Source organism: Halichoerus grypus, chromosome 11 (assembly GCF_964656455.1).
Source record: "Halichoerus grypus chromosome 11, mHalGry1.hap1.1, whole genome shotgun sequence".
NCBI lineage: Eukaryota > Metazoa > Chordata > Mammalia > Carnivora > Phocidae > Halichoerus > Halichoerus grypus.
The window spans coordinates 10,484,188-10,498,166 of record NC_135722.1 but is presented as its reverse complement, the minus strand read 5'-3'; the positions used below and the strand labels follow the sequence as shown (position 1 = coordinate 10,498,166).

Below are 13,979 nucleotides of genomic sequence, written 5' to 3'. Positions count from 1 at the left end.
AGCATAGCCGGGCCAGGTCACAGAAAAGAGAGTCATGCATCAGCATGTCTCTGGGCTCAGCTGCTGGAGCCTCCCTCCCTCCCACTAAATCGGGACTGTCACCACAGGCCAGTGGAGACATTTATCAGAGGGCCCAGCAGCCTGTCAGACCTCACACAGTCCCAAATCGCAGGATCTTTCCGGCTGTGTGACTTTGGTCCAGGCCCTGGACCTCCCTGAGCCTCCACGTTCTCTTCTACAGAATGGAGCCAACTTCCCGGGGATTGAGGGAGGTCAGCCTAGTGCAGAGCCAATACTTACCAGCCATGAGGCCCCCTGTCTGGCCCTTTGGCTCTTGGACCCCGTCCCTTCCTTTCCTCCCTATTTGGGATTTAATTATCCAGGCCGCCTGTCCCACCCAGGCTCCCGAAGCTCTTTCCCCCTGTTACTGTCACCACCACCATGCAGGAAACTGCAAAATGGGGTGTTCAAACAAGACCTCCTGAATTGGAGTTAAAATTGAAGGGAATGTGGCCCCCCTTTCTTTTTACCAGAAAGAGTAAGAACAAGCCACTCACTCCGCTCGTTAACCCCATCCCCATGGAGAACTGTTTCCTGCTCGATTTCCATAAACTGGCTCCCCTTTCCTCCCAACCCCATCCCACCTCGGTTCTCCTGGGAAAGATCAGCTTTACTCACTAAGTCACCAGGCAGCCCCCAAGCCCTATGTGCCCCAGCTCAATGTATGACGTAGTGACCACGCCCCTCAGCAAGTGGGGCTTTCAGTCCCCTGCAAAGTTTTCCCTTAGCCTCTTTCTCATGCCTGTTAAAACATCCAGAACATCTCCTTTCATTCACTGAGGCAGCAGTGCCTAGGGGACGTAAGCCCACACACTCTGGAGCCGGTCTGCCAGGCTTGAGTCCCAGCCCAGTCATTTCCTGGCTGTGTGACCTTGGTTAAGTGGCTTAACCTCTCTGGGCCTCATCTGCAAAATGAAAGCAAGCACAGTATTTACCTCAGAGGTTTGGGGGAGTATAACATCAGATAATGCACATAGATGCTTATCCCACTGCCAAGAACAGAGAGAATGCGTGTAAATGCTGACTCATTGGTAAATATGGACTTCCTGGCTCAGTGGTGGCTCATAGTAGGTCCTCCACAGAAGTTTCCCTCCTTCCCCTTCCCCATCAGCCCAAACCTGGGAGGCACCATCATCGGCGGTTTGGGTGTGTTCTGTCTCGCAATGGCTGGGAAGTTTGTCTGACCCTTTTTTCTACCCCAGACGGAACAAGGTCCCTGCAATGCCACAGAGGCCTCGAGTGGCTGATTCTCCCCATGCCCACGAGCCAGGTTATTCTAGGTCAAATCCAGTTCAGGGGTTACTGGACAAGGCAGCCTGTTCCGGAAGGCCCTGGCTCAGAGAACAGAGGCGACAGTCACTGAGTCTCACCCAGGCACAAGCCCCAGAAATGGGATGGGTTCTGACCCAGCCTCTCTGCTTCACCTGCAGCCAAGGTCCTTGGCCTGGGTCCTGACAGCAGAAGCCTATGGAGCAGCCAGAGTGATTCCCAGACCGGAAGTGAGGGAGCTCCCACCATGGCAGGCCCACGGCCCCACCCAGCTTGGCCAGACGAGCCTGCCCCCGCAGCTGAGCCTGCCCGGCTTCCCGCCTCTGGCCTGGCACCAGAAGCAGCCCAGGAAGAGACGCAGCCTTCTCAAGAAGCTGGGCGTGAGTGGCCTATTTCCCGAGACCCTGGTGGGGGTAGGCGGGGACCTGGAGGACTGGGGAGCCCTGAGTGGGGAGGCAGATGAGAAAGCCTCCAGTCGCCCTGCTTAACACTCCTGCTAGAATTGAAAAAGCCGGGAGGGGTGGGAGAGGCTGTCTACACCTGCACCAGCACTGGTTTGGTGTCGCTTATAGGAAGTCCTCAACAGAAGTCCCTCCCCTTCCCTCCCCCTCTCCCCACACCTACTCCTAGGGGGCCCCGGCCCCACCACAGGGGGAGAGAAAATTACTCGGTTCCCATCACCTTTCGGAGGAGCCAGTCCTTCCTTGCAGACCCACCAGGATCCCTTGGAAGGGGCCAGGTGGAGCCGGCTCGGCCAGTTGGCTCAGGGCACCGACGCCCAGCCCCCAACGGTGGCTCCCTGTTCCCTCCCGGCCCCCAGGCCTTCCACGTTGTCATTGCTCTACTGTACTTGCTCTTTGGGAGTTGCCTGGTCTCTACGGTCAAGAGTCTTCACCTGGTGGTGCTGAAGTCTTGGTATCCATTCTGGGGGGCTGCCTCTGTGAGTAGGTGCCAAAACATGGGCCGGATGTGGGGGTCAGCAGGCAGGCTTGGGGGACCCTGGCATTTGGGGCCAGATGCAGGTGGGTCAGAATGAGCTACTAGGAGGGAAGCCCCTTTCACCAGTCCCCCTGCCTCTGCTTCTGTGTCCTCAGTGCTTCCCACGAGGCCCCTTCGGGCCTGCATCCCAGGGGGGCACTCCCGGCCTCTCTGCACACTCCTCTAATCCAGCAGGTGCATCCAGCAGGTGGAGGGCAAGCATGAGCCAGGGACGGCTCCATTGTCCTCAGGCTTCTGGGCAGACTTCCAGGCTGCCTGCCGATCCAGGAACCTGTCCCTGGTACCTAAGGCTCTGTCAGGCTGGCTCTGCAGGAACACAAGCCTGTGAGGCATGGCTCCTGTCCTCTCAAGGCCATCGGCCACCAGAGCACACAGTTTCCCGAAGGCTCCCCAAGGCATCCTCCCCAACCCTGGGTCCCCCCGCCTCCCCGGAGTCCTGCATACACACTGAGTCCCAGCTCCCACAGTGCCCTCTCGGGCAGGTGTCCTGACCTCCCCACTGCCACTTCAGTCCACTGTCCCTTCTCCGAGCTTTGAATGCACAGTGATGGGACTGTCTCCACATGCAGTGTCTAGTCATCCTGTGGCCCCGGGACTGGCACATGCAGCCACTCAGCTAACGGTTGAAGGAATCATTGCAGAAATACACCAGGGACCTCAGCATGAAGAGCTAATATCCTCCAAACTGCAGGATTCAGGAATGGAGAAAGGGTTGGAGTGGAGAAGATAGTGCAGCTGACCCCAGAGGGATGGTTTAGGCCAGCAAAATGGGGGGACGAGGGAGGGGCCGGGAGGGCATCTGAGCGCAGGGCGCAGCTGAGTCCCAAGTGTGGGGGTTTGTGCGCCCAAGGAAGACCAGCATGGCCAGAGCAGCCCCGCGATGGGCCATGTGGTGGGCAGGGGGAGCTCCTTCGTTGGAGGAGTGGTTCACCACTCCTTGGCCAAGAGGAGGTTTCTTTGGAGCCCAGGCACAGGGGCTGGGAACCCCAGGCAATCTGTTCCCACCCTGTCCCTCCCTGAGGCACTGGTCAGCGTTAGGGAGTTGGCTGAGGCCTCGAGTCATTGGGTCCAGTCCCACTTTTATAGATAGGGAAACTGAGGACCAGAGAGGAAGAAGGGCCTGTTTGAGGTTGAGCAGCAAGTTGGCAGCAAATTCAGCCAGCCACCGGGGTTTGGGTTTTCTTAGAGAGTAGCCGGAAGAAAGCAAACTTGTGGGTTTCAAGGAACCCTGGCCTCTCTTACGACTGTCTCAAATCTGGCCTGCAGTTCCTCATTTCAGGGATCTTGATAGAGCTGCTTTCGAAGACTTATCTGGTAAGTTGGAGCACTGAGGTCACTCCAAGCCCGGGTTAGCTTGTGAAGAGCATCTGTGTGTGTGTGGTGGAGATTCGGGAGGCAGTTCTCCAGGATTGGCTGGGAGCAGGCATGAGTCTTCTGGACAGCAGAGGGCATCCAAGCAGAAGGGTCCCCAGGTCCTCAAGGTCTGCCCCTCACCCCCTGCCCTTCCTGGGCCCCAGTTCTGTCCTCATCAGCAGGTCGGCATGGTCTGCAGGCCCGGGCCCACAGCTGGGTTTCCATGTGCTTCTCATCTCTGAGGGACACGACCCTGCACTGTGCTGTCCCCGGCCCAAGCACCTTGCCCACTCCCGGATGCACATTCTCTCCCGGCTTTGATTCACTCCTGATCGTTCTTCAAAACTCAGCAAACACGCCCCGTCCTCCTGGCGGTCTTTTCTGACCCGCCATGGCTGGCCTCTGTGTCCTCCAAGCTTGTCCCCACAGCTTACCCGTCTCCTTGTCTCTCTCCCATACACTAAGCTGTGTGGCCACCCGGTGTCCGAGCATCTCTCTGGCTCAGGTGGGCTGGAGCGGCCCGGGGTGGCCTGGGTAGGCCCAGAGAAGACACTGACGCAAGACTGGCCAGACGGACGTTGGCGATGGAAGGACCATCCCTACCCCTCCTACTTCATGGCCTCAGCCCACCCTCTGCCCCGGAAGGCCTGGCCGCGTCCACATTTGTGCCCCTCTGGCTGGGCGGGGCTGTGACTGTCCCCTGCCTTCTCAGGAGGCATAGAGAACAGGATGGGGTTGTGCCCTTTGCCCAGCAGAGGCAGGAGATGCATGGCAAAGACCTGCCCATTCCTCCTGGACTGGGCCCCTTTCAGAACCAGAAGCTTCTCCCTTCCTACGCCCAAGCATAGGGAGGCCCTACTGCAGAGAGGTCTGCTCTGGTAAAATAAGTTGGAGGTTCCATATGTTCAGACTCTTTCCCCATTTATACGGGTTTGCTCTTGGTAAGAGGCTCTTAGAATAATGCTTAACCCAAGATGGTGATGAATGGAGGCCGTGGTGGGTGGGGAAGGAGGCAGAGTGTGTGAGGATGGGGCACCTTCAGGACTCCTCCTGCTCTTTCCTGTAGGGAAGGGGATGGGTGAGGGGCCATTTGGGGGTCCAGTCCCTGACCAGGCAACATATTTGATGCCAGGATGATTGAGACCGGCTTTGAGAGGGAGACAGTGGTGGGAGCATCCTTCTTTAGTACAAAGTCTGTGGATCGGGAGGCAGCCCTTTGGTTCCCCCAGTCCTGTCCCATAGAAGGTGAAAGCTGCTTGCCACCCCCCAACCCAGTGGTCAGCTAGCTCAGGAAGTCATGCTCGAATGAGGAGCCTCAGGCCCAGAGACAGGCAGAGTCTTTCCTGAGGTCACAGAGCAAGCACCTGGCAGGCCTAGACACAGGACCCAGGTCTGGGTCTCTAACTTTTGGACAACGATCGTGACTGTTACTTTTGCTTGTAGAAGACGCTTTGCCTGATAGCACATGCCATCAGCTTCTTCTGCGTGCTAGCTGGCCTCTTTGTCATTGCCAAAGATCTCTTTCTGGAGAGCCCCTTTGAGTTCCCGATCTGGACACCGTACCCCAACAGCACAGTGAGTACCCCGGCCCCGAGGGTCCTCTCACTCCCAGGAAGGTATGGCCCTGGGCTTGGCCAAGAGGAGGTTTCTTTGGAGCACAGGGGCTGGGAACCCCGGGCAATCTGTTCCCACCCTGTCCCTCCCGAGGCACTGGTCAGCGTTAGGGAGCTGGCTGAGGCCTCGAGTCATTGGGTCCAGTCCCACTTTTATAGATAGGGAAACTGAGGACCAGAGAGGAAGAAGGGCCTGTTTGAGGTTGAGCAGCAAGTTGGCAGCAAATTCAGGACCACGATCTAGAACTGCCAACTCCCTGGTCAAGGCTCTTTAAATATCATAGCCCCAGTGACCCCATTATGGGGGAGCCTCACAGCAGCCTTGCAGACTGGGCCGAGTCTACTTTGTTACCCCCATTTTAAGGGCGTGAACACTGAGGTCCAGGGAGGCTACATTAGTAGACCAAGGCCACACAGCAAGTCAAGGGTGCAGTGAAGACTCAAAGCTGGGCCTACAACTCCGAGCCCAATGCCTTTGCAGCACAACCCGGCGCCCCTGGAGCAGAAGGTGGGCCGGACACTCTGCGTGGTGGCCGCAGGCCTCTGGGCCAGGTTCCTGACCATGGTGGTTGGCTCTTCCTTATCGGCCTCCACCATGCACACACACATGTGGGCACACAGGCAGGCCTACTCACACACACGCACACGCACGCACGCACACACACATGCTCCCTTACAAGTGCCCGTGCCGTGTGAGATGTCCCCACCACATGGTGGCCCTAAGCCCAGCTCCTCCCCAGCTATAAAAGATGCTTCTTCTCTGAGCCTCAGTGTCTCCATCTAAGTGGGGCTGGCTGAGACGACACTTAAGGCCACCAGCAGTTCCACCAGAGACCCACAAGATTCTCCAGCCCTCCAACGTTAGGCAAATACTCACTGAGGACCCAGGGGTGCTAGGCGGGGGGTGTAGAGCAGCGACTGAGAAGGGCCCAGTCCCACCCTGCCCTCCACAGGGCACACCAGCAGCTGAAGCCCCCACTGCCCCCTGCTGTGCCCACCTGAGGGGTGTAGATACCCAGCGAGGCCTCGCCCTGTCTCCCTCTCCCCCACACGCTCCAGATCCACATCCAGAGGCTGGAGCTGGCCCTGCTCTGCTTCACGGTCCTGGAGTTCTTCCTGCTGGGCTCCACGATGGTCACAGTGTGCCTGGATGACTGCTCGTCTGCAGAGGTGAGGCCTCCTGCGATGAGAGATGGGTGGGGACATGAGGCTCGGGAAGGGGAGGCGGCAGGCAGGGGCAGGTGAGGAGCGAGTCCCTCACTCTTTTGTCGTGTGGCTGAGCATTTACTCAGCAGAGCCACACACAGAGCGGGTCCAGTAGGGGAGACAAGGGCCAGGGGCGGGAAGGCTGATTCAAGGTGGAAATTTCAGGACCACCCAAGAGAAAACGCCCCAGGAGCTCAGAACAGCCCCTGCTCTCTGGCCCTGAGGCCCCGGGAGCTCTCCTAGGGAGATGGGTGGATGCCCGAGGCAGGATTCGTACTTGCAGGCAGGATGGGAGAAGGGACCTCCAGCAGAGGCAAGGTCATAGACAATGGCTTGGGGACGGGACAGGGAAGGCCAGGAGAGCTATGGCGTTTTGTGGGGCTTGGCTATGGAGGGAGCAAGCAAGGGGGGTCATATGGGACTGAGCATTTCAGGCTTATGGGGCACTCCTGCTATTGAGCACTTTAGAAAAATATAACTTGAAAAAAACAAAAAACCAAAAACCACCCCCCCATATCTTGATTTAGCTTAATTTTCTCGATAGCCCTTCAAGGTGGGTACCTACTTCCCCATCCTACAGATAAGTAAACTGAGGCTTAGAGAGGTCCTGTCCCTTCCCAAGGCCAGTCAGCCCGTAAGGAAATCCAGGACTCGGTCCGAGGTGTGTCTAACCCACAGCCAGGCCGGTCCGCCCGTGGGGTTGGCAGAACGGCAGGCTGGGGCCAGATGTATTTTGGAATAGACTGGCCTCTCCCCACACCAGTGACCCTGACCAGACGTGATTTTCTAGGCTCGCTTCTGTAAAGGAGGAAAGTTCCTATTAGAATCTGAACTTGAGAACAGATAAAAACACGGGCTCCAAATTCCCCGTGATCCTGCGAGTTCAACTCTCCTATTGTTTTCAAGTGGGTGCCGTCTGTCCACAGCGATTACACGGCACAAATAGGAGTGGTGGCCCCGAGCTGGTTGTCCTAGTCAGGGCCCGGCTGCCTGGCAGGAAATCTTGGTAAGACGTCAGAGAGCTGGGAGAGGCCTTGAGTCCCTGAGGCCAACCCCGCAGCTCAGGATGGGGAGACTGAGGCCCCCTACCTGCTGCAGGAATTAACGAGACTGGCTCCCACTTACTGCCATCTGCTGCGCTGAACGCTGCGGGCGTCCCGTTGCCGTGGCAACAAATTATCGCCAATTTGACAGCTTAAAAAGACACAGCCGGGGCGCCTGGGTGGCTCAGTTGGTTAAGCGACTGCCTTCGGCTCAGGTCATGATCCTGGAGTCCCTGGATCGAGTCCCGCATCGGGCTCCCTGCTCGGCGGGGAGCCTGCTTCTCCCTCTGACCCTCCCCCATCTCATGTGCTCTCTCTCTCTCTCTCTCTCATTCTCTCTGTCTCAAATAAATAGATAAAATCTTTAAAAAAAAAAAAGACACAGCCGTGTGGTCTCACGGTTCTGGACGCCGGCAGTGTGAGTGGGTCTTGCGCGGCTACCATCGTCGAGCCTTGCTGGCAGGGCTGCCCTCCCACCGGAGGCCGTACGGGAGGGTCCGTGGGCCCACCCAGAGAAGCCAAGAAAATCGCCCATCTCAACCTTCACCTGATGAGCAGCCTTTGCCATGTGGCCTGACATATGCACAGGGTGGGGGACGAGGACACAGACGTCCCTGGAGGCCATACCGCCCTGGTTCAGACCTCCTGGCACCTCCCAGCCACTCTGGGATGCAGGGAGGCAGGTTCTGCTTTCCCATTTTTGGAGGAAAAATGAGGCTCAGCAGGGTTACGTGACACCCCACAGTCACATGAGCAGGGAGGGGCCAAGCCGCGCCTCCCCCAAAGGCCTCTGTGTCCCCTTCTGTCTGAGAAAACAGGGCCAGGGATGGGCTTTGCCGCAGCCTTGTCATAAACCAGGGATGAGGACAGGACAGCAGTCCCTGGGGACACTGGGAGCACACCCCTAGAGTGTGCTCTGGCTAGGAGGGCCCCTGGCCCAGCCCCGACAGGGAAGCCGACAGGGGGAGTGACTTGCCCAAGGTCCCCTGCACACTGGTAGCAGGCCCAGAATGAGGGTCGGTCCACTGTCTCCCAGCAGACCTCTCCCCACTCCCTCCTCAGGGACAGGGAGCGAGAGAGAGGCCCAGAGCAGCCTTCTGAAAGCCCCTCCCCGAGCCTCGGGGTCCCCATCTCCATGGGAACCTTGACACGTCCACAAGGGAGCCAGTGGGCAGTGCTTTGTAAATGGCCACTCACCGCATGAATGTGAGCAGAGGGACGGTGGCTCCTTTTTTGCAGAAAGACGACTTGTCCCTTGTTCCTGACACACCGGTGGAGTTCAGGCGGCGGCCGATGAGTCCTCCACCATCCTATGAGGATGTGACTTTAGGTGGCATATAAGACGAGCAAAAGCAGAGGTACGGAGGCCCTGGGCTCCCCAAACCATCGGAGTTCACCCCCCGGTCCCTTCTTCCCGCACAGACATGGACCAGTTCCGAGAGGGCGGCTGCAATAAAGGGGCAAATGGTGCCGTTGCTAGAACGGTCTGCCCTGAGCTGGTGGCCAAGGTGGGGACGGTCCCCATCCCCTCAGGCACAGGAGGGACCCCTCTGGGCCCCCAGCCCCTCCATGACACTTCAGCACCCGAGTGGCTGGCCTGGGCTGCGTCAGCTGGGCCAGAGCACGGCCGGTCCCACCCACCCGGGAGCAGACCGTGGCCCCCACTCCACGCCCTCTCCCCTCCCGGTCTGCTTTCTCCAGTACTGTTGGGACACACGGGGAGCGTGTCCCTGGGGGGCTGTGGGGTGAGTCAGGGTGCAGTCTGGGTCCAAATCCCTGGATTCGGGTGGGGGGATGGCAGGGGCGTTGAGTCAGATGGAAACTGGGACCAGTTCTTCCCAGCAAACTGTGAATGCATCTCCCGGCCTCCCTGGGCCTCAGTGTCTCCATCTGTACCATGAGGGAGCGGGTGGATGAGGCCATCGCCCCCGCAACCCCCCTGGAAAGCTCTGAGATAGGAGTCAAGTTCAGGATTTCCGTTGTGAACCTGCAGGCTCGGGGTCCACACCAGCTCTCGCCAAGTAAGTCAAGTGAGGGAGAGCCGCCTTTCTCCGTTCCCGAACGTAGTGGTCCCAGGACAGTCTGGGGTTTCCGTTATTTGTGGACTGGGCTTCATTCCTCCTGTGTTTCCATAAATGGGTTTTTCTTTCACAATGTATCATTTGGGAGGGGTACTTTGTATCTGCAATAAACAGGAAGCCAATAACTCTCCGTAAAAGGAAGCTAAGCACAAAAATAATGTAAACACGGTGAAAACAAAACTAACTTGCTGCCCACTGCTGTAATGTCAGCTACAGCTTCTCCATCTCTCCGTCATCTGCTCCAGACACCCTGGCTTCCTTGAGGTTCTACAGATGCTGCAATCACACCCCTGCCGCTGAGCCATCCGCTTGCCCTTCCTCTGCCCGGACTCTCTTCCCACTCACTCTGTGATTCTTTATTGGGCTCCTGACTCTGGGCCAAGGCTGGTCCCATCCGTCTGTGATGTAGGTTCAGTTACTATCCCCCTTTCACGCAGGCTCAGAGAAGTTAAGCAAGCTGCCCCAAGGCACACAGCTGGTAAGGAACCAGGATTGGGACCTGAGCATTCTCACTCCAAACTGAAATGCTGCCTCCTGACAGCACCCGAAATGGTTATAGGATGGGCCCTGCTCTGCGGGAGCTGTGCACTCACTGCTCAGATGAGACTAGTCCGTCCGAGGGGACCACACGGTGCTCATGGCAGAGTCAGCCCTCAGAGCTCATGGGCACCCCGTCCTCCCAGACAGGCTGTTTGCCGCGTGGTAGCCCAGGTTCATGGTTGTACGGACCAGCAGCCTTCGACAAACCCTATGTGTAGAGATGCCCTCCTGATCAAGGGCACTCTGAATATTCCCAGGGTTCAAGGTTGTCTGAATTCCCCTATTGTCACCTCCCTTGTTGCCACTCCTGGCTGTCACCTCTGGTTTCGGTCACTGGCTTGTCCATAGCCTCTTTTCTCCGCTTCTGGTTCTGCAGGCTGCAAAGTAGAAGCCGCTGGGCTCGGGGGGGGGGCCTCAGGGAGCCAAGAGCCATGCAAATGTTTGGGACCAATGGTTAGGACAATGTTTAGGACAAGGGACATGAAGAAAAGAACTTCAGCTTGGCTGTCTAGAGACCTGGGTGCAAATTCTAGCTTGGTCATCACTTACTCGGTGACCTTGACTCAGCCCCATGCCTCACTGGGTCTCAGTTTCCTCATCTGTAAAATAGGACACTGTACTAGGATGGTGAAGTGCTTGGATAATCAATCAAACAATGAAAAGGATAGTACAGTGATTAAATAAGTGTCAAGTTTGTACACTTGCTTCCTCTTTCTCCATCCGTACCCCTCGTGTGCACGCACATACACACACGTACATCCGTATATTCGCTTTTTTTGTAGAACCATTTGAAAGTAAGTTACAGATACCATTACCCTTCATCCCCATATTCTTCCACCTGCATTTTTTTCCAAGAATATGGTCATTCTACATAATCACAAAAGTGTTATCGCACTAAGAAAATTAAAAATAATTCCATAATTCTAATATGCTGTCCATATTCAAATTTTTCCCATGGGACCAAAAATGTCCTTTACTGTACTTTAGGTTTAATCTGGATCCAATCAAGTTTCATGCATTTTATTTGATTGTCACATCTCTTTGTTTTCTTTTAATCTAGAACAATCCTCCCACCTCTTCCTCATGAAAAGAACAGTTTTCTGTGAAATGTCTGCTTGTTTCCTCCCGGTGCCCTTCACTTGCCCCCCATCTTCCTCTTTCCTCTCACCTGGCAGTAACCCTGAGGCTTGGTTCGACGCAGGGTGAAGGCTGGGGAGAACTCCCCGGCAGTCATGCTTGAGCCTTCTCACTGCGTCACGTCTCAGACCCCAGGGCCCGCTTGTCCCTCAGTTAGTAATCCCGGGCATGGGGGTCACTGTCACAGCTCACCACTGCTTCTGTCAGTCTTTATACCAGCCTTTTCCTACAGTGTTTTTTTTTTTAAGAAAACAAAACAGGGGTGCCTGGGTGGCTCAGTCGGTTAAGCGTCCAATTCTCGATTTTGGCTCAGGTCATGATCTCAGGGTCGTGGGATCGAGCCCCGCATCGGGCTCCATGCTCAGCACAGAGTCCGCTTGTCCCTCTCCCTCTGCTCCTCCCCCTGCTCGCTCGCTCGCTCTCTCAAATAAACAAATAAAATCTTTTAAAAAAGAAAAGAAAACAGGGGCGCCTGGGTGACTCAGTCGTTAAGCATCTGCCTTCGGTTCAGGTCATGATCCCAGGGTCCTGGAGTCGAGCCCCGCATTGGGCTCCTTGCTCAGCAGGAAGCCTGCTTCTCTCTCTTCCACTCCCCCTGCTGGTGTTCCTGCTCTCGCTATCTCTCTCTCTGTCAAATAAATAAATAAAATTAAAAAAAAAAAAAAAACAGAACAGTTCACATCACTTATTAAATAGGAAAATGTTGAAATTAGTCTTTCTGTAATTGTTGAAGGTGTAGTATATAAATCTCAAATATAGTAAATACTAACTGGATGCACAAATGAAGAGTAACTGGAAACCTTGCCGGAGTCATATGGTCACCAAGCCTGTAAAGGGATTCGTGAGCTTAGGGGCTGGGGGACACTGGCCTCCATGACCCTTGGGGTCCCAGTGAGCTCCAGCACGCTGGGTTTCTGCGACAATGAGGCAACAGGAGGAAGGGGTCACGGCCCACAGCTGGCCTCAAGATGCTGCTGCTTAGTAGGGTTGTGTGGGTGGCCTTGGGGCAAATAAACCAGAGTGCTCAGTCCCCTGGGTCCCCATAGATAGTGAGGCCTTTCCGTCCCCAGTGAAGACACCACCAACTACTGCCAAGCCTGGGGAGGGTCCAGCCTTGTGAGCAGTGGGCTCCGGAGAAATGAGCACACCCAGAGCCAGGGGTCCTGGTCGGTGGGGGGGGGGGGCGGGGAGAGAGATGCACAGGGGATGGGAAGGTCATTGGACTAAGAACGTCCTGTACCTCTGACTCATTGTGGAAACGAGCCTCCATTTCCCATCTGTAGAATGGGAATGGTCATTCCTCCCTCACAGAGTGGTTGTGAGGGTCAGAGAAGACTGCGGTTGTTAAAGTATCGACTCCATGCTCCCGGAAGCGTAGATGTGGGGAGGAAGCAGTGTAGGATGTGAGAACATGGCGATAAATTATATCAGTGCGTGTGGGGGCAGGGGGAGGTAACTCCTCTTCAATCTCCATCAATCTCTTGCATTTCTTTAGGAAGAAAGTCTCCATTTGGGACTGTCGTATGTTTAACACCTTTCTAACGCGAGCTGATGTCTCTCCACCGAGACATAGCGGGCCTCGTTCAGCGGGCATCAGGCCAGAACTTGACCATGCTGCTCCTTGTCCTGGGTCGGCTGTCTTCTACTTACAGCAAGTGACACTGGCCTCCCAATTACAGTCGTGACACAGTGCACGCTTAGAAGACACGTGTGTGAGTTAAAACAAAGGAATGATGGGCCCGGATGCAAGCGGGGATGAGAATGCTCTAAAATCATAGTGATCATTGCACAACTCTGTGCATATGCTAAAAATCACTGAATTGAAAAAAAAGAAACTTTTTAAAAAGAAGGTCCATTTAAAGAAACCCATTAAATAAATAATGGCATAAAACACAGATAAATATATACAAACTGTGAAGGTAGAGCTTGCATGATTGAAGTCTGGGAAGACAGACAAGTGGACCCGCTCACCACACCCCGTTGACAAGAAAGAAGCAGGTTTGCCCTCTATGGTTGAGCTGAAAGTTCACTTGGGCCCTGGAACCTGGGATTCTACCTCCGGGTCTCACAGAACTTTCGTACCAGAAGAATCATTATGGATGATCTCACTAAGCCCTCATGTGACAGATGGAGAAACTGAGGCCCAGGTGTATGAAAGGTTATCCAGCAGGGCTTAGACTGAGGTGAGGCTGGAGCCCAGGTCTGGCGCCGTTGCCCACTGCCCATGACATGCTCCCCTTCCTTCCCTGGGAGCCTGGGGGATGAGGCCAGCAGCTGTCTGCACCCAACTGAACGCCCCCGCCCCCTGCAAATTCCCCCGACCTACAGTGTCCTCCGCGCTACAGGACAATCCTGCAAACTCTAACCCCATCCCTACCCAGGGAGCATCAAGAGAAGCCTCAAAGCCACTCCCTTCCTCCCTCCCACACCCCCCCAGGGACTCCCTGTGCTCAAGGCAGCTCATGAAGGCACGAGAGCATTGTGCTCATCCTTCCCTCCCTCCTTCCTTTGCAGGTGAAGATGGATCCGCACTGTGCTGTGTCTGAAGGCAGACCACCACGAGCAGCCAGAACACAGCCCCAACCTCTCTGATGCCGGGCTCCAGCGGGGTCCCACCAATAAATGTGTAACTGGTGGAAGTGCTGTGAGGACTGATGCGGACCTGATCGGGAATACAG

At 55.9% G+C, this 13,979-nt stretch overlaps 1 protein-coding gene across 1 annotated transcript; it reads left to right on the top strand.

Annotated features, from left to right (window-relative positions):
• The first annotated feature begins 1,097 nt into the window (after positions 1-1,097).
• Positions 1,098-13,940, top strand: MS4A10 (membrane spanning 4-domains A10). The gene is made up of 8 exons (XM_078059121.1): positions 1,098-1,127; positions 1,491-1,709; positions 2,150-2,269; positions 3,595-3,642; positions 5,125-5,256; positions 6,354-6,464; positions 8,783-8,901; positions 13,816-13,940. Exons 1-7 carry the CDS (start codon positions 1,098-1,100, stop codon positions 8,882-8,884), a joined length of 762 nt encoding a protein of 253 aa, XP_077915247.1. The 3' UTR covers positions 8,885-8,901; positions 13,816-13,940.
• The last annotated feature ends 39 nt before the right edge of the window (positions 13,941-13,979 follow it).